The sequence below is a fragment of the Alternaria arborescens genome, assembly GCF_004154835.1.
Source record: "Alternaria arborescens strain FERA 675 chromosome Unknown contig_3, whole genome shotgun sequence".
Taxonomy (NCBI): Eukaryota; Fungi; Ascomycota; class Dothideomycetes; order Pleosporales; family Pleosporaceae; genus Alternaria; species Alternaria arborescens.
In genome coordinates this window covers 447,884-466,310 of record NW_021167858.1, presented here as the reverse complement: position 1 = coordinate 466,310, position 18,427 = coordinate 447,884, and the positions used below count along the sequence as shown (strand labels likewise).

The 18,427-nt window shown below is 51.2% G+C and overlaps 8 protein-coding genes across 8 annotated transcripts; 7 read left to right on the top strand and 1 right to left on the bottom strand.

Annotated features, from left to right (window-relative positions):
• Positions 1-459: 459 nt before the first annotated feature.
• AA0111_g1615 (hypothetical protein) lies at positions 460-1,578 on the top strand (the record flags this gene model as incomplete). The annotated part of the gene is made up of 1 exon (XM_028647294.1): positions 460-1,578. One exon carries the CDS (start codon positions 460-462, stop codon positions 1,576-1,578), a length of 1,119 nt encoding a protein of 372 aa, XP_028510678.1.
• A 2,693-nt stretch (positions 1,579-4,271) lies between these two features.
• Positions 4,272-5,696, top strand: AA0111_g1614 (hypothetical protein; the record flags this gene model as incomplete). The annotated part of the gene is made up of 1 exon (XM_028647293.1): positions 4,272-5,696. One exon carries the CDS (start codon positions 4,272-4,274, stop codon positions 5,694-5,696), a length of 1,425 nt encoding a protein of 474 aa, XP_028510971.1.
• A 2,067-nt stretch (positions 5,697-7,763) lies between these two features.
• On the top strand, positions 7,764-9,619 carry AA0111_g1613 (hypothetical protein; the record flags this gene model as incomplete). The annotated part of the gene is made up of 2 exons (XM_028647292.1): positions 7,764-7,961; positions 8,012-9,619. 2 exons carry the CDS (start codon positions 7,764-7,766, stop codon positions 9,617-9,619), a joined length of 1,806 nt encoding a protein of 601 aa, XP_028510677.1.
• Positions 9,620-9,923: 304 nt separating this feature from the next.
• Positions 9,924-10,763, top strand: AA0111_g1612 (hypothetical protein; the record flags this gene model as incomplete). The annotated part of the gene is made up of 1 exon (XM_028647291.1): positions 9,924-10,763. The coding sequence occupies one exon, from the start codon at positions 9,924-9,926 to the stop codon at positions 10,761-10,763; it is 840 nt and encodes a 279-aa protein (XP_028510676.1).
• A 1,806-nt stretch (positions 10,764-12,569) lies between these two features.
• On the top strand, positions 12,570-14,125 carry AA0111_g1611 (hypothetical protein; the record flags this gene model as incomplete). The annotated part of the gene is made up of 5 exons (XM_028647290.1): positions 12,570-12,861; positions 12,907-12,977; positions 13,025-13,136; positions 13,193-13,534; positions 13,590-14,125. 5 exons carry the CDS (start codon positions 12,570-12,572, stop codon positions 14,123-14,125), a joined length of 1,353 nt encoding a protein of 450 aa, XP_028510675.1.
• A 335-nt stretch (positions 14,126-14,460) lies between these two features.
• On the bottom strand, positions 14,461-15,447 carry AA0111_g1610 (hypothetical protein; the record flags this gene model as incomplete). Its single annotated transcript, XM_028647289.1, has 1 exon — positions 14,461-15,447. One exon carries the CDS (start codon positions 15,445-15,447, stop codon positions 14,461-14,463), a length of 987 nt encoding a protein of 328 aa, XP_028510674.1.
• Positions 15,448-15,950: 503 nt separating this feature from the next.
• On the top strand, positions 15,951-17,207 carry AA0111_g1609 (hypothetical protein; the record flags this gene model as incomplete). Its single annotated transcript, XM_028647287.1, has 1 exon — positions 15,951-17,207. The coding sequence occupies one exon, from the start codon at positions 15,951-15,953 to the stop codon at positions 17,205-17,207; it is 1,257 nt and encodes a 418-aa protein (XP_028510972.1).
• Positions 17,208-17,474: 267 nt separating this feature from the next.
• On the top strand, positions 17,475-17,939 carry AA0111_g1608 (hypothetical protein; the record flags this gene model as incomplete). Its single annotated transcript, XM_028647286.1, has 1 exon — positions 17,475-17,939. The coding sequence occupies one exon, from the start codon at positions 17,475-17,477 to the stop codon at positions 17,937-17,939; it is 465 nt and encodes a 154-aa protein (XP_028510973.1).
• Positions 17,940-18,427: the final 488 nt, after the last annotated feature.

The following is an 18,427-nucleotide window of genomic DNA, read 5'->3' as shown; positions in this document are numbered from 1 at the left end:
GGCCTGAAAGCTTGCAGCACACATGTTGCTAGACAACGGGTAGCATGTCTGCGCCACCCCAGCCCTCGGCCAGCTCAAAGGACTACCCTCCCACTCCGTGTCCCTTTGCATTCTCCGCATTGCCTTTGAAGTGGTCAACTGCGTGCCACTTCATCGATTCCCAGGAATCTACCCAGCAGAAGGAACGATTGTTGCCTAAGGGTACATAGTGTGCTTTCCCGCGTCATCGATTGGAGTACCAAGGTCACGCCTAAACCCCGTCTCGGCCCCGCATCTCCTGCTACTGGCTAAGCAAGTGGAGGATCACCACCACAATTCAGCTCCCGCATCGGTCATATCTAGGTGTCAGGCATCTCCGTCAGATTGCTGTTTCCTTACTGGTTTCGAGCCTACCACACCACTGCGGTCTGTCCATACGTAGCTAGGAGCTGCTCTCGTCAGCGCATTGTCCAAGCCGCAATGGCTCCTCTAGAAGACGAGTGGGAAACGGATGGAGACGAGGGCGAGACGCCACCTTGGGTCACTGAAATTGAAGACATCGATTCTTCTACCACTGCTCTTCCGGAAATCGTGTTGAGTATTGTCATTGAACCATTACCGTACACTGTGACGGGGTCGACTACGCCTACGAGTAGTGCATTTGAATCTGGCTTCACTGGCATCATGCCCCCCTCAGGCAGACCTCCCATGCCCAGTGTACGGCCTTTGGGATATCCGTCAGATCGTCCATGGCCGCCGTATCAACAGCCCTCTTCAACCACAGAAAGCTGGCAGACTTCCACATCAGCAACGACCGCATATGCCGACCACATGGGCAGTTCGTCACTGTGGGCGACATCGACCTCAACATCGAATTTGAACTCCGAAGCATCGCAATCACTAACCAATCCATATGGAGGAAGGCCTTCGGACTGGAATTTTTCACAAAAACATGTCAACAATGCACCAATGTATGCCGCTGCCGCGGTAATCCCAATTGTCGTCCTCGCGATCATAGGCGGGGTAGCCCTAGTCTGTTTGCGCAAGCGCAAGAGACGGAAAGCCGAAGCAATAGCAGCGCAGACTGTCGCTCAAGAAATGAAGATGCAACCACAACCGAATGTGCGACCTTACATGGCACCACCACCAGGCTCACCACCGCCGCCAGCAATCTCTGTATCACGTAGCCCGCCCAACCACCTACTACCCCCAACGTCAACATCCAGCGCATTCCAACCCATCATCCTTGGGCCTATCGGCTCAGACTCTTCAAACGGCGCTTACCTCACTGGCATCGACACATCAGATATGGTGTCCATTACCTCCAACACTCACAGGCCTGTGGACAATCCGTTCTCAGACAACAATAGTCTTACTGAGCCGCCGCCGCCGTATAGACCGCATAGTGCTGCGCCGCCTAGCTTCACAACGAACTCGAGGCATAGCAGTTTGAGAGTAGGAGATTCGCAAACGAGGCTTATTGAAGGCGATCCGTTTGGTGATCCGGATGACGATTATATTTCGAACTTGTCAGGGCCGACACAAGGCAGGGATGGGACAAGTGTTGTGTCAGACCTTTCTTATCAACGGTTCACATAATTGTCGCCATGTATCATTTGCTACTTTCTTTCTCGATGTATATAATACTTGCGAGATGTATGTCTAGTATCACTTCTCGGATCGTTTCCCTTTCCTCTTTCGTCAGGCGTTTGTCACAATATCGTATCAGGACTTCGTAATAGCATCATAGTGGTCATGGAATATATGAGCAACTCTATGAAAATCTGGGAACCTGATGCGAAACACTTTGACACCACTACCTCCATCTATGACGTAACCGGCACGTAGCCCAGAGTCGCTCATCTCGGCTACGCTGGGCCTAGAGCATAAGAGGTCTCGCGAGCAGTTCCTGAGACGGCCAAACTGCTCAACAATCCCACCCAGAATCCGATCCAATAAACTTACATGCTTGATCACCGGTAGATAGCGCAAAGCCACTTCCCCATCGTTCATGGCGCTGCGCTTACTTTACGCAGCAGGTGGTAAGGCAGTTTCTTGGAGCGCTTCCCGTTAGCTTGGATAGTTTGGGTACAATGTTACCAATGACGAGCTCAGGATCCAGGCAGACGAAGAGTTGAGTGAAGTAAAGGGCGAACGGTACCTTGCATGGAAGGTGGGCGGCACTGCGCTAGGGGTGAACGGCTATCGAGATTCAGCTCAGATGTAGAGGGGTTTACTATCTTAAATCCGGAAAGTGCTGCTATCTATGGGCTTTTTTCTCTCCGCAGGTTAAATCAAGCCAGTCTAGCCATGATGCGGGCCATGATTCGCCGGGAGCGGGCTACTTTTCCAGGTTCATGGGATTTGCATGATGACGGCTAGATTAATTATTCAGCGTCGCTTGCCAGCTGGCACTGGCGAGCAGTTTTGCCTTTGTTGCTTATTTTGCGGAGGTTGCTGCCCGATTCGTGAAGGAGGAGCAAGGAGTGCAGGATGCGATGCTTGGAACATCGTGGGTAGTTGCACGCTTGTCGAGGAGGTTGCAGAGGATAGTCGCGTGGTTGGACGAGCGCTGGGCCTCTGACTGGGTCGACGGGACAAGAAAGTCGGTTTAGCGTCGGCTTCTAGGCAAGACCTCAGCGTGGACCTGTCATTTCTACCCATCTCATCCTTACGGCACGCAGCACCCCAAGCCATGGTGCAGTTCGTTCCGTGTCCGTTCGCGACTTAGCTCATCGTTATGTACTCCTGGCGGAGCCTATCACCTTATTCGCTACTAGGTGCATCGGGTGGGTGAAGCTTCGCCTGGCTGGCTGGCCTGGCTGGCTGCGGCGACGACAAAGAGCCTCTCCCATGCTTCCTCCCTGCCCTTACCACCCAATTATGACAGCCTCGCTATATCGCCCTTCACGGCCCATGCGGGCTCGGTACCTGGGCTAGACGCTGCCGACGGCTCAGGAGAGTCTGGCTAAGCAACGTCGCTCGTGCCGCAACTGCGTGTTGCTCGTGCTGCTGCGGGTCACGATCGGTACTATCAATTATTCATCTTTGCCGAACTACAACCTTTGCAACTGCAGCTTCAGTTTCCCCGGCCCCACTGCCCTGCCTAGTACGTGAAGAAACCTTTCACCGTCCTTGCTCACTGCAAAGCGTTACAGCGTGAGCAGACCGAAGCCTGCAGGACCCTCTTCACGACTGCGCTGTGCCTACGCCCCCTCGTCCGGTACCTGCATCTTCAACGTCTCACCACGCTGCCATAACCCCTGCTGCTGCTACTACTACTACTGCCACTACCGGATTGTACTACCCAACAGGTATCACAGCTACATCGTCTATCTGGCAGCCTTTGCCCTCTGCCGCCCGCCAACAAAGAAGTCCAAAGACGTCCCAGCCAGGGCGCCTTTGTCTTTCGATCCAACCCCCGCCGAACGCCTCCCTCGAACCCGTCGACGACGTCTTATATTACACGCTACATGGTCTGTAGGGCAGGGCATTGTGTCAGGACTTTGCGTCATTGGGTTTGCTATGAGTTTGGATCAGCACATTTATGGGTACGACTTTCTTCCACGTTCCCATGTTCGGAACATGTACACTGTCTCCGCTGGTGCAACGAGCTTCATGGTGCACTATTCCCGTCGTCGGTGGCTTCTCTGCCAGGCTATGTCGGACCAGACATGACTATCAGACAGACTATGTCCAATGAAGGTCTAGGGTTAGGCAGAGGGCAGGCAACACCGCACGGTTGTCATTTGGAGCTCGTTGCATCATCCCTTGCCATGCTTTCCATCCTGTGCCAAAGATACTTTTCTTTAGACTCCCTCCCAATCCGTTCATAGATTGCACTTTTGGTTTTCCTCATGTCTCGGCTCGCAGCTGCAAGTGCCCCAGGCTAACGTGGGTCGCGTGCTAGATCGACGGACTGGCATCTACCAAGTCCATCCTCCACACCCAAATCGGTGACGTTCCCTGACGGAAGTCTCAAAACACCCAAGACTGAGACGTTTCCTCACTCGCACTTCCTCGACGCCTGGGCCACTCCACTACCTAATGGGCAGCACACCCCTGTGCAAACGCCCTCCTTCACACTGTCGACGCCTCTAGGTCGGCCGTCGAGCTCGTATAGCCAGCCCGTCCGCACACCCGAAGACCCAGAGTTCCATGTCAACCACTTCGCTCCTCAAAATTTACCTCTTCCGCCGGTCGACGCTTCCCGAAGACTGTCGTCGTCGCCCGACCCTAATCGGCTGAGGAAGGTTAGTTCACAAGGACAGTTTGGGTCACGCCCTGTCAGTATGGACTTTTCACACATGCAAACGCCACCTCCAACGAGGGACGCTTCGTCCAGGAGGAGCGTGCAACAAAGTGGCGGAACTGAGGTAGCCACTCCAGCTACTGTGGTGCATAGAACGCCCAGCCAATTGCCGGAATCATCAGGCGGACTTTTCAACCAGACTCCGTATGGTTTCGCCGATTTGCAGTACACTCCGCACATGATGCAGTTTCCCAGCCATGGGCCAATGTCTGCGCCGCCTATGCCTCAATCAAAGCTGTTCTGGGATCCAGCTAACGATGGCATGCAAATGGATCTAGATGTACCGCTAGGCGTTGATCCCTTTGGTCCTACCCCACATAGGCCACAGCACGATATGAACTGGCAGGCGATGAATCAAGCTAACATGATGCAAACGCCGGCATTCCAAAGCTTTCAAGCGTCTCCCATGCCAGCGTCTTTTGCAAATACACCATCACAGAGACAAGGTTCAAGACCTGGCTCGTTCGTGTATACGTCTGCTGGTGTTGACCCCAACATGCTGCTCAGCTTCTCGAATCCCGACATGACTTCTTCTTTTGGGAACATGCCAGATCATCCCTTTCTGGACATGTCACGGCAACCGTACGAGACACAATTGCGCGATGCACAAAACGAGAGGGAGATGGCGAAGAAGTCAAGGAGCCAGCATTCGCGCAGCAACACAGCTTCTTCAACTGGATCGGCAGAGAACGCCAAACCTGTACTGCAGCGAAGCAATACAGACGGTGGAATAATGGCACCCAAATCACTTGCGATGGATCCTCGGACATCAATTCCAGCCAATGCATCAACGATACCCCGTCGTTCATCACCGCTGAAGCGTCAAGGCGGCGGAGCGCTCAAATCGATACCGGAGCTGAGAAGACCTCGGACAAGACTCATCATCGACGAGACAGGTCGAGCTCGGACAGAGACTGTGCATGCTGGAGATGACGAAGAGACTCCCAAGAATAAGCGGCAGACATCTCAGCAAGATCTTAGACGCCAATATCCTGGGCTTTATGAGGATGATGAAAGCGAATCTGAAGACGACGAGCCGGCTCCGGTCATCAGTCGGAACTCTTCTTTCGCCATACCACAACCTGAACGCCGAGCTGCGAAACACGCTCGAGCAGATAGCGGCGGACTCGAAAGACCCGCTTCCTTCAAGATGGCACGATCCGTCTCTGCCTCAAGGGTTGCACCTGACGCTCTCTCCAAGGCCTCATTTGAGCCTCTTAGATCCACGCGGAGGTCCGCCACCGACAATAACACCACCCGTCGATTCAGCGCAATGGAACGTCCTATGTCTTCCGCTCACCCCGAGGACCACCACATGCCTGACTCCCCCGGCGACGCCCTAGGTGCCCTGAAAAAGGTCGTAGGCGCCCGCCAACAACGCATTGGTAGGATAGCCACGCGCTGATTCTACACTCTTGTTACTGACAAGTTCAGAACGTGCGTCTCAAAATACACTTCTTGCTCACAACCAGCGTTGGGCTCAAGCCTCAGCCGACATATCCAACCTGTCAACTACAAATCTACCTCATAATCACAACTACGACCCTTACTCTAACTCCTTCAACCACTCCCCATCTACCACCACCACGCCATCAACCGAGTGTAGTGCTCGGTCAAACGATAGCACACGTTGTGTTTGTGAGGGTATGGTGGAAGATGAGGGAATGCCGATGGTGCAGTGTGAGGCTTGCAACAAGTGGTTGCATCTTGGTTGTGTAGGAATGAGGGAGGAGTGGTTACCCAAGGTTTTTGTGTGTGTATTCTGCACAGGGACAGATGGGTTGGGTAGGGCAATGAGACGAGGAGGAGCTGGAGATTCGCCGTTAAAGAACAAGAGGGGTTTTAGGTGAGGTCGGTGCGTTGGAATGGAGTGTTACGCTTATGGTGCTGATGGACGGGTCGTTGTGGCTCGGATAGCTTTTCGTAATGCATTGATGTGAGGCTAGATCGAAGTGCTTGCTGTGCAAGCTTTTCGAGGGGCTAGTGTATGAGAATAATGACATGTATGATGTTGAGATGATATACTTTTCTGGTATCTGACATGACGGGAGTTTGTTGAATTGTACACTATACGTCTTTACTACATCGTGTATGCCAGATGCACAGCATTCATATAGGCTTTGAGGACCTCGGATAGCGTACGGGTGGTGAGCTTTTCCGATCACTTCAGCTTCTGCAACTTACGGTCCTAGATAGGCCTCATTATCTGCTGGTACTTAAGTAGTAGAAACATCTTGAATCGTTGTAGTTGAAAGTTCCTGTATCATCCCATCACGGAACTAGTAGTTGATGAAGACACGTCTCGGAAGCATGTAACGTGTACAGTTTCTTCCCTTTGGAAGTCTTCACGCCATGTGACAAAATAGTGGTCTCCAATAATAGACATTCTTGATACCTCTTGCTCCCTTACAGTGCCATCACCACGAGTAGCGGTAAAGCTCATCATGACAATCACTTTGTGAGCTTAGAGGTTAATTGAGCATGACGACTACTTTGGTAGAACCGCAATGTTGCCTATCTCCATGTCAACGAGGTCGAATATACATATATGACCATCATAGGCATTTTACTGTTTCGTTAACACAAAATTGGACTACGGATATGCGCAACTTCAGATTTATTTCTGTCGGGATGTGACTACCTAAGCATCTTCAGCGTCATACGAGCTATCTACAGGATCATCTTGTTATCTTTTGGACCTCTCGTTTAGTTCGTGAATCGTGAGCGCTTTCTTCTGGTGCTCTCATGATCCGCCATTTTCGGACCTGTCGGTGTGACGTTCCTTTTGTCACTTCGCTGTGAATTTGAATGTACAGACCAGGTTAGAACCTACAATACTACAAAGTCAGAGCAGAAGTTATATCAATAGCCCGTATGCATTGATCACTGCTACAGATAGGGGGCAAGTGATAGAAGTCGCCGACACATGTAAGGCTGATGATCCTTCGCGATAGGCGTAAACTGGGGTGAGGATTGACACGGTAGCCCCACTCTTGGCTTAACCTTCGTACTTCGTACACCCAGTCTCATCCCTTCCATTCTCGGTCCGTCTCGTCTTCATTTCGGCAATTAAGCAATTACCAGATGCTTCAACTCTCAAAGGTCACACCGTGCTTGCCGTTCCGCAATTGCTTAATCCATTGTGTCGATTACCTATGGTACTTGGGTAGAGTGGGAGGCTGCAAAAACACTAACAGGTTCATGCTTTATCTGCAGCAGCTGTTGCTGCATACTGATTTAGCTCCGATAGGCAGGTGTCTCTTTTTGTAGAAGCACAAGCACATGATTGGCTTAATGCGTCCTCTCTGCCATCTCGGCGTACGACGCGTCTCTTGGATCACTTCGGCGGTACCTGATCGTCCGCACCTACGTTGCACTTCTGGAATGTACAAATACCCCATCGACCCAACAATGCGCACCCGCCTCAAGGCCTGGCTTCTGCGGATCGATCTCAACAACAGCGCCAGTTGCCATGAAGACGATTCTCGTACTTGCGGCATACCTGCTTGCCCGTGGAACGTGCGCGTGCGTTCCCGACTTTGCGGACAAGATACTGTCTGATCCACTTATACTCCAACATCCGGCAGTGATTGCTGCATTCAGACAAGTGCAGCAGAATCTCTCGTCGCTATACGTTGACACTACCCGTGATGGACTCAGCTTTGCCGTCGTATGTACTAGGTTAGCTATACCAAAAGATAGGTTGCTCACATACGAAAGGTTCATGCGTCAAGCCCAGAGCCAGCCTACACGTTTAACAACGGAACGCTGAAGTTCAATGAGACTGATCTCGCCCCCGCTGGTGCGAATGAAGTGACCAGCGATTCTATCTTCCGCTTGATTTCCGTTTCGAAAAACGTCGCAATGGCATCCGCTCTAGTTATCGAGAACCAACTGAGACGAAATTCATCTTCGTCCTCATCGCTCCTTACCATTGACACGCCCGTTCGTCAACTACTTCCCTCGTTCGCTCTGCCAGAGAATGACTGGAACAATGGCGGCAGTGAGATAACACTCCGTATGCTTGCAAGTCATACAGCAGGAATCCCGAGAGAAAGCTATAGTACTGGCTTCAACATGATTCTCAGTACCGGTAAAGCGGATGCGCCTACTATTGGATCGGCCTGGGCAGGCGAAAGCGCGCAGAATGTTATCGACGGAATCGCGACAAGGAATTTGATGTTCGCACCAGGACAGAGAGCTGCTTACTCCAATGCTGGACTGGGACTTCTGGGTGCCGCTGTCGCCGCTTACTACAATAATGTGACTTCTTCCTCTCTGACCTGGTCCGACCTTGCGACTCAAGAACTGCTGTTGAGCCTGAATATGACGCATAGCTTTTTTGGAACCATTCCACAAGATCACCACCCAGATGTGGGTATCCCAGGCGGTGACAACTGGGCCGATCTGATCATAGGCGAGGGCTATGACCCAGCAGCCGGCATGTGGAGCTCCGCAAACGACCTCGCCAGTTATCTATATAATCTATGGCTTACTCCCGAACCCACGCTTATTACGCTGTTCCAGCGTCGCCAAGTCATGAAACCAAGTGTCATCCTTCCAGACGGCAAACAGCAAAGCGGCCCAGGATGGGAGATCGAGGTCTTGTCGTTGCCGACGAGTGAAAATGCCAGTCTGGCAGAAGAAAGTAAAAAGACATACAGTATCTTCGGAAAGTCTGGTGACGGTGGAGGCTGGCATAGCTGGATTGACAATATACCAAACCTTGGATATGGTATTATCGTGTTAGCGCAGCAATCTGGCCTGGCGGAATATACAGGAATATCGACGAGCATGATCAGGGCAGCTATGCATAACATCCTTGCGCCTGCGTTTGCGGAAGCGTTGAGCGAGAGAACAAAGGAGCGATACGCAGGGTTTTATAATGCTGGCGAAGACACTGGACTAATCACTGATCAAGTTGGCGCTGCTCTCTCAAACTCCTCCTCAACGTATGCAGATCTCGTGGTTCAAGACCAGATCTTATACCTCCGCTCCTTGATTGTGAACGGTTCATCGGCGCTTGAGGCTATAGACCGTCTGTCCTGGACTCCCGATGCACAGCCACGCTACTTCTCCACCCCCCAGGGTGTTGTTTTAGAGCCGGCTGAAGGCGTAGGCGAGACAAATGAATTTGGACCTGGAGCGCAGGTTTGGAGGATGATCTTTCCAGGACTAGAGACTTGCGATTGGTTTGACTTCGACGGCTATCAAGACAACAATGGATGGCCTGTGAGCAAGGTCGTCCTACTTGAGACAAATGCGGGAGTTGAGTTGCATTACCCGCCATTCGACATTGTGGTGAGTCGGATGAGGATACACAAGTAGAAGGCCTCGCCGACATGTCCTGCGGGTACCTGGCTGCGAGTCGGTGCAAGGATGAGGCCCTGTCATTAAGTTAGTTATCCGCTTTCGGCATAGTGCTTGTTGTCACGCGAGGATCCGATCCGTCTTATCGTCTAATGTCTCCCTCGAACACCACTCAACGTCTAGATCAACAACTTCCACTGTTAGCATACAACACCAATCACCGCCTCATAAGTTTTTTCAATGCAAGAATTCAAAATCAACCCCATACATTTGACTGCCCTCTACACACAACCCAGCTCCACAAACTGACAGGCCTATCGACATGGATACTCATACCGCCCACGCTCGTGCTATTATCGACAATTTCCACAGAAATGTAGCTGAAGCAGAAAGACAACAGCGCCAGCTCCAGACTAGAGAGAGTGAGCAGGAATTCTACGACATGTACAGTCCATGTAACCCTTCGTCGACTTTTCACGATCTTCAGTGTGGCCATCGGATTCAGACTGAGTACACTGCAAGCTGTGGCGTGACCTGTGTGCATCCCATGCAAGGCCAGCCGTTCGCATGCCCGAGTTGTCTGATTGATGTAGTACGTGCGGAAGTAGCCCTAGACAGTCTTACTCTTGGATCCAGTAATGACACTCCCATGGAGGGTATCGAGTCGATTGAGGACAGAATACAGCACTTCGCCAACAAGTACGTCGCGGCAATGTTGAGGAAGGATTACCGGGGATGTAAAGCAGCTTCCAAAATCGACGAACCTCGCATGCAGTTCTTCGACCAATTCATGCGACAAGATGGCTTTGGAGGAGTGGAAGATGCGCCTTCTGATGAAAAGATAACGAAGCCTCGAAAACGTCCCGGTACGGCGGTCCATAAGAACCTAGCCAAGGTGAATAAGCCATATCGAAAGCAACCCGGCAGATGGGATTATCGTGATCCGACATCAAACGATGGAGTCTCTAAAGCCGTGTTACGCAAGATTCCGGGTGACGATGAGGCAGAGGACACAGATATAAGCCAAGGAATAGTAGGCGACGCTATAGGAGTAGGGCGTTCAGAACAGTCCGCTGACGCTGGTGTCGATCTTGTTCCGCAGAAAGAAGCAACCGAGGCTGTACGAAAGGCCATGGAGGCGTTCGCCTTACTTTCGACCTAGTGAACAACCAGCACACATATGTCGTTCATAATATAGCCACAAGAGAACCACGACCATGCTGTGAGCCATGCCGCATACCAGCGAACTATCATCTTAAGGTAGTCATTACTGTGTGATATCGCGCGTTGTTGCCGGAAATGCATCAGCTAGAGAACGCATCAACGCTGGGGAAGACTCAGAAGCCTCCATAGATGCTATGTCGAAAAGGGGCGCGAGCAAGATATGGCAAGCCGAAGTAAAATCTGCGTCCCTGTCTGGGCGTACAGGCCTATGCGCCGTGATGATGTCAGTTTTGGTCAATACCTAGGTAGATTCAATCCATTCCCACAATCTTCAATACGTCGCTCAATCATAACCAACACGCACGTCCATCCATCTTTCCGAACCTTACAGCAGATACCGACTCTTTACTATGATCTGTCGCCGAGTTTGCGCGGGTCACTTCTCGTCACGAGCACATACCAGTCGCGTAGCTGCAGATCCCTAAAAATTGAGTTTTGACATGGTAAGTCCCACAGGAAGCGCAACCTTATAGATAAGGTGCAAAACTTCCCGGGTTAAGACGACATAGCAGCAGCCGTTCGTTGGTCTCTGTAGGGCCTTTTGTGGGGCCTAGTAGGTTTGAAGTGCTGCTATCAAGACATCAAGTAGCCTTGGCCTGGGTCTACCACGAGTAAGTGGTAGTAGCCCTCATAGGGCGACTGAGTCTTTTGGTGCCTATGCCAATTGGAAATATTGCCATCTCAGATTTTTCGTCCATTGCGAAAATCTCGCCTGATGTGGTTGTGCATCATACTGTCTATTCGATGGAGCTTCCCATGGTTGCAAATCCCCTTCATGATCGCCAGGGTCTTGCCTCAATACTGGGGTGTCAATCCGCTTCACCCCACGTGCACTCGACACGCCAACACTGAACATGAATATGTTCAAATCCAAACGTGCAGTGCGGCTCATTGATGATTCGATGCAGCATTTGAAACACAGTCGCGTTGAATGCCCTTTGCCATCAACGCGAAACCGAAGTCAGGGTCATCCACGACGAACGACTACCAGCCGTTGTTCAGTGGAGTCGTTGTAGATCGGCAGACACGGGAAGTATTGAAAGCTTCTAGCTCGACTAGGTGACATCGGCAATCCTACCCCAAGAGTCGCTTCTCAAGCCCCCCATACGCTCGCGTGGATCATTTACCGTTATAGCGGATCGTGTACATTCCCAAACGCCTGCGACAGCGACACTAACAAGCTTTTATGTTACACATGCCACGTGTGCGATCGATGCTTTCCGCACTCATGAAGATCGATGATTAGCGCCGAGCAGTGCACGACGCTCCGCGGTCGAACGCAGGCACCAGGTACATTCCTTGATGTACACCTTCGGGATTCTACAACACAATTGCGCGGTCTACACACAGGAGTGTTACAACGTCGTAAGCACCTCGAAGCTGACTGTACATGGCTCAACCCTTCAGCGCACCCGATGTTCACCGCAACTGCTGTGGAGGCCTCAACAGACGAAACCTAATTATGGCTGCAATCGGCGAAATCGTCAATGTACGCCATACATGCTTAGGTGCAGCGGCAGCGTGGCGTGAGTTTCTCCCCTGGTGTTTGGACTAGAGGTGTGCGGGAAGACCTGGTCCCCACTTACCACTAGCACGATCAGGTCTTGGACCTCTCTCTGACTGGCGTATACATGTGCCTCATATCCCGGTGGCTCTCTCTGTTTGCGGTAGCCGTTCCTTACCTCACTTATTCTGACAGCCGTACCTGACAGCCGTACCTGCCATCACGGCGGTATACCCTAATATGGACGTGAACATTTTGGGATCACATGCCAGCCGGCTTGTTGCTCGAGCTGGTGGTCTACACCCTCCACCAGAAGTTCTCCTCAGTTGGCCCAAACCAAATTATGTCAACCCAGAGGAAAGGGGTTGGGGGATACCAATCGTGCTCATGGTGTTCTTGGGTATATCCTTCCTCGTATACTGCGCGCGGATGTGGGCAAGACTGGCTATATCAAAGAACACTGGACTGGACGATATACTGGTGAGCATAGCAATCCTACCGCTATTTGGTTTAACCATTTCCACTGTACTCGGTAAGCATTACTTCACCTCCACATTAACATTACTGACTGGCAAAGGCATTCGCATCTATGGCTTTCAATGGCACGTCTGGGACCAGACTAGGGAGACCTTAGTCACGACACGAGAAGTAGGCTTGTATGTTCTGCTGTATTTGAAGGTATGCTGACGTATCAGATCGCCATGGCAATCGAACTCAACTACATGTTATCGACAACGTTGGTCAAGGTGTCAATCCTCTGCTTTTACCGCCGTATTGGCGATCGTCTCACAAACCAGTTCATCTACTGTAAGCGAACACAAGCAACCGACATGGTATACTTAAGTACTGACATGTCACCACAGGGGTCTATGGTACCATCGTTTTCTGCATCGTCTACGGAATCGTCTTTACCTTCGCCATCGTCTTCACATGTACACCAGTAGTGGGATTCTTCCGCCTCTTCGACATCGCCTGGAGACTGCAGAACGAATTGACATGCCGCAACGAGGGTGCCCTAATTGTCGCATGCGCAGTTATCTCGTCCGTACAAGATTTCATCATTTGCATGCTACCAATACTTTTGATTTGGAACCTGAAGATTGGCAAGCGTCAGAAAATGGGGTTGTGCGCCATCTTTGGCTTGGGAATGATAACATGTATTTGTGGTATTCTGCGCACGTTCTACGCCACAAAGCTTTACTTCTGTAAGATCATCACTCCATCCTAAGATAAAACAAAAAAGACTAATTGATCAACCAGTCACCTACGACATCACCTGGGCAGCATACTCTGGTTGGGTTTGGACAACACTCGAAGCCCAACTAGCTGTCATCTGCGCCTCAGTTCCCTCACTCAAGGTCTTCTTCATCCGCTACTTTGGCACAGATACCACAAGGGCTGGATACTCTCAGACCGGTACACCAAGCAAGTCCTTTGGCCCGTTGTCAAAACCAAGGTCCGTTGGATTTGACGCGAAGATATCCCAGCACTCAGCGCAGCGATCGCAATGCACTGCTGGTTCGATTCGCGACGATGTCCCACTGGATGGCATCCATATCAATCATAAGTTGGATGTCAAGGTAGAAGAAAGGGATGATTGTAGTCAAGTCAGCTTCGCCAGTACGAAGGCCCTCACCGCTTTACCAATGCCGACGCAGCCAGGGTGGCGAGGAAGGGCAGATTGGGTCGATGGCTGCAGGACGGTCTGCGCGGCGCTCCGTCCTGGTAGCAGAGGCACGTCAGGGAGTCGCAGCCGGACTCGTGAGGGTGACGTCGAGGCTGGCAGCGCATTCTGAACATGACCTAGACGCCCAGCAATCACACACCCGCTACGATGAATAATACAGGGGCTCATAGCCAGAGGCTTGTATGTTTGTTCGGCCTCGTTCTGGATTTCTGCATTTACGCGGTTTAGATTTCCACATCTCCTCTTTTCTTTAACATGGATCGCACAGGATATATACCCATTCTTTTTTATACGGCGCTGGCGGCATCATTGAAAGACTAGAAGCACTTTGGTATATAGATATCGAATTATGTTCCAGAATTTTGGTCCAAGGACACTATTTACAATCACTACACACTTGGCTATCTTCTCATACGATCATTCCACATCAGTAATCCTGGTATTCTACTCCAACAACGCCTTCCTTACAGCCTCAACCTCGTCCTTGTTCCCACAAATCAAGCCACCCCTCTCATCCGTGTCCTCAACTGGCGTCTCCAACACCCTCTTCCCCGTTGCAGAATCCAAAGCCGCACCGCCCGCACACTCCATGATTAGCGCAATGGGTGCCAACTCGTAAAGTCGCCTTAGCTTAGCTTTACTCTGTGCTGTCACCGGAGACACATAAACACCATGGCCTTTAACCAACGCATGCACAACATCCGGAACAAGCCCACCACTATACCGCAAAGTGTATTTTTGGGTAATATAACGGTTGATGAGATTGAGGTACCGTTGGTCTTCGGCCGCTGCGCGCATATTTGCAGGAGCGAAATACCGGGTTTTCACTTCAGAGGCTTGCGTCAATTTGACTTCTGGACGAATGACTTGCATGGTTCCGTCGTCTGCGTATCCGACTTCAAAACACGATCCCTCAGTACCTGGTAGACGGATGGCGACAACAGCGGTTGTACGTGGGCCCAGCACACCCAGTATAGAAGCGATTTGTTTATCATTAGGGGACTGGTGAAGAGCTGAGGCACCTTCCCAGACTCCAATGATGGTGCCTACACTCCAGTTTGGCGCGATGATTGAGGAGCCGTCCAAGGGGTCGAAACCTAGTGTATAGACTTCTGTTCCTTGATTTTCGCTTCTGCTAGTGGACTCTGAAGATTTTTCGACGGGATCTTCCTCGCTAGATGCTGTGACTATGGAAGGACAGGAGGAGATAGTTTTGCGGATTGCTTCTTCAGCTAGGACGTCCACATTGAGTTGGTCGTCGCCGAAGGCATTGGCGGTACCGACTTGAGTTACCGAGGGGGAAGTACGAAGGTGGCCTGCTATGGTGTGGATTGAAGCGAGGAGCTGAGGTAAGACGGAGTCGCGAAGTTGGGGATAAGATGATGGGACAAGGGAGTTGAGATGCGTTCGAAGATCTGTTGATTGCGGCATGTTGGATGGGTGTTCGGCTATCGTGCTCTGGGAGATGTGGATTTTTCAGATGATGGGAAAGATGTTTAGTTGTCGCAAGTGAAGTTCCATCAGGAGAAAAGAAATCCTCGTCTGCTAGTGCTTCTCTGACTGTGACGTCGTGGTGTGGAGTTGCGGAAGCTCCGTCCCTGCAGAGCTCCACAAGCATCCACATAAACACTGATTGTCTTCTCGGCCCTACCCGCGTCTTCCCTTAATCTACGACACTGGATACATCAGCCACATTACACGTGATACCTGGTATGAATGACTCCACAGATGTTGAAGATGCCGTTTGGCTATCCAAGGTTATTCAAGGTGGGGGTCAGAGCGGGGTAGCTTTGGGAGCTTAGCTCCCTGGTGTGTAGTCATCACGACAAGCTTCAAACACTCTCACACATCGTGTCTTTTTTTCCTTCTTTTTTCCTTTGAGTTTACTTGATCTTCCATCGCGCACTGATCTACGCGTCATTTCCATTCTCACAATGCCACAAACGCTCAAGATCGCGTCCGCGCAAGCACGCACCCTCTCCACAACCGCCGAGACCCTTGTCGCCCTCGAAGCCACCACAAAGCGCGCCGCCTCTCAAGGCATCGATGTCCTCCTGTTTCCCGAAGCATACTTGGGCGGATATCCTCGTACTTGCTCTTTTGGCGCTGCGGTTGGTGCTCGCGCACCCGAAGGTCGCGAGCAGTTCCTTCACTATTTCCACGATGCTGTCGACATGGGCGACACACCGAGCGGCGCTGGGCAAGATTGGCTAGACCGGAAGCTCGAACTGCCAAAAGGGAAGGAATACAGGGGTGACGGGACAAGAGAGGAGTTAGAAAGGATAGCGAAAGAGACCGGTGTCTTTGTTGTCACTGGAATAGTGGAAAAGTCGGGTGGCACACTTTACTGTGGGGTCGTGTTTGTAGACCCGAAGATGGGGATATTGGGGAAGAGAAGGAAGGTTATGCCCACCGGTAGCGAGCGGCTGATCTGGGGCTTTGGAAGTGCGAGTACGCTGAGGGCAGTGACAACAGAGATCAAAGGTGTCAAGCTGTGCATGGGATCAGCGATATGTTGGGAGAACTACATGCCGCTGCTGAGACAAAGCTTGTATAGCCAAAACGTGAATCTGTGGTTTGCACCGACAGCAGATGCGCGCGACGCCTGGGCGTCGCTGATGCGGACCGTAGGCTGCGAAGGCCGATGCTTCGTCGTAAGCGCAAACCAATGCGTCAAGAAGAAACATCTCCCAGAGTGGATTTCAGGTCAGGCGCAGTCGCAGAGCAATGGGGACGGAACTGGGGTTGGCAGGAGGATATCACAACAGGGCAGTGGGGCCGCTGGTAGACGGCGAAGTACCATCACAAAGACACAAGAGGGCCACGAGATTTGTCTGCCAATCCCGGAAGGCCAAGCGTCAGCCACGAACGTTGACTCTTCAGCGATCGACTCTTCATCGGTTACAGATGATCCACTTAGTCCCAAGCAGCAGCCCTTTGCGCAACCCCAAGCATCGTCCACAGACGGAGAAGAGTTTGTTTCTCGCGGCGGCTCTATGATTGTATCACCGCTAGGCGACGTGCTTGCTGGACCGCTGTGGGAGGAAGAAGATGAGCTGCTCGTTGCAGAAGTCGACTTCGAAGATTGTGAGCGTGGCAGACTCGACATGGACGTTGCAGGAAGCTATTCGCGCATGGACAGCTTCAAGCTTAGCGTCGAGGGTCTTGATTTGAATCCGCCTCCGATGTAGGCATTGTGAAACTCGACAATGGATCTTTCGCAGAGCTGGACTATTAGTTTATGTTTGCATCGTCGCTTTGTATGTACGCTTTGACCGCGGCTTGCGCAAAACTCACTATGCAATTGATCAGCCAGTACCTGCGGGGATTTAACCAATCCAATGCTCTCCAACGATCTGTCACCGCACATAACCTATCGCACGGTAAAGCAATTATCCTGACTACCTACGGCCAACGTCAACGACATAATGGCTCCTCATTTCATCACGAAACACATCATGCAATGTTCTGGGACTCCAGTCCACAAACTAACCTGCGCCCACACCATCCACGCTTCCTTTCTACAACCAACAACCTCCTCAAAATGTGCCCCTAACTGCGCTGCTGTTAACTTTTCCACCACCGCCGAACCCTCCTTTCTCTGTCCTACATGCTACGAGTCCACCCTCCGTGACGAATATCAAGAGTTTGTAAAGCGCTGCAAGAAAAAAGCCAAGGAAGGTGGGTGCAACATAGAGATCTTTGTGTGTGAGCTTAAGGAAGATTGCGATCATGGAAAATTGGTAGGGAAGGAGTGGATGAAGGGGGTTCATACCTGGTGTACTGTTTTCCTGGGTCACAAGAGTTTCGAGAAATTGGTGAAGGAGAGTTACAGACGGAAGGTGGAGATGGAGAAAATAAGGAGTTGCAAGGCTGTAGATGGGGAGTTTGAGGAAGAAGTAGAGGCATCTGCTGCATGCTGATGAAGGGAGTGCCTAATCATGGTTTGTTGATGTCGGCATGGGGTGCCTGGGATGATCTTCAAAGTCGCACAAGACACTGTTGCTTTCACCATATTGAGTGAGGATACGCTGCTTGAACATATCAAAGTAGCGACAATATAGTGCGCCCATAGTCTGCAAGCTAATATATTGCGTGAGTGCCTGATGCGCAGCCAACTGCTAGATACCTCCTCGCGCTGCAATGTCAGGAGACCCATAGCTTCGGAGACAGTTGAAGCAATATAATCACACCATGGACATTTCCATACACCTAAAATAGACGAGAGACTTCTGTGATATCTGATTGATAGTTGAGCGCGCATTTTAAGGTGCGGAGCGGATAGGAAGGCCGTGATCGCAACGAGTGAGTGCTACGTCATTAACCAGAAACTTGACATGGGACAAGCCCACAAGACATCGTAACAGTAAAGATAGATGTAGACAGAAACAGAAGCAAAAAAAGAAGAATA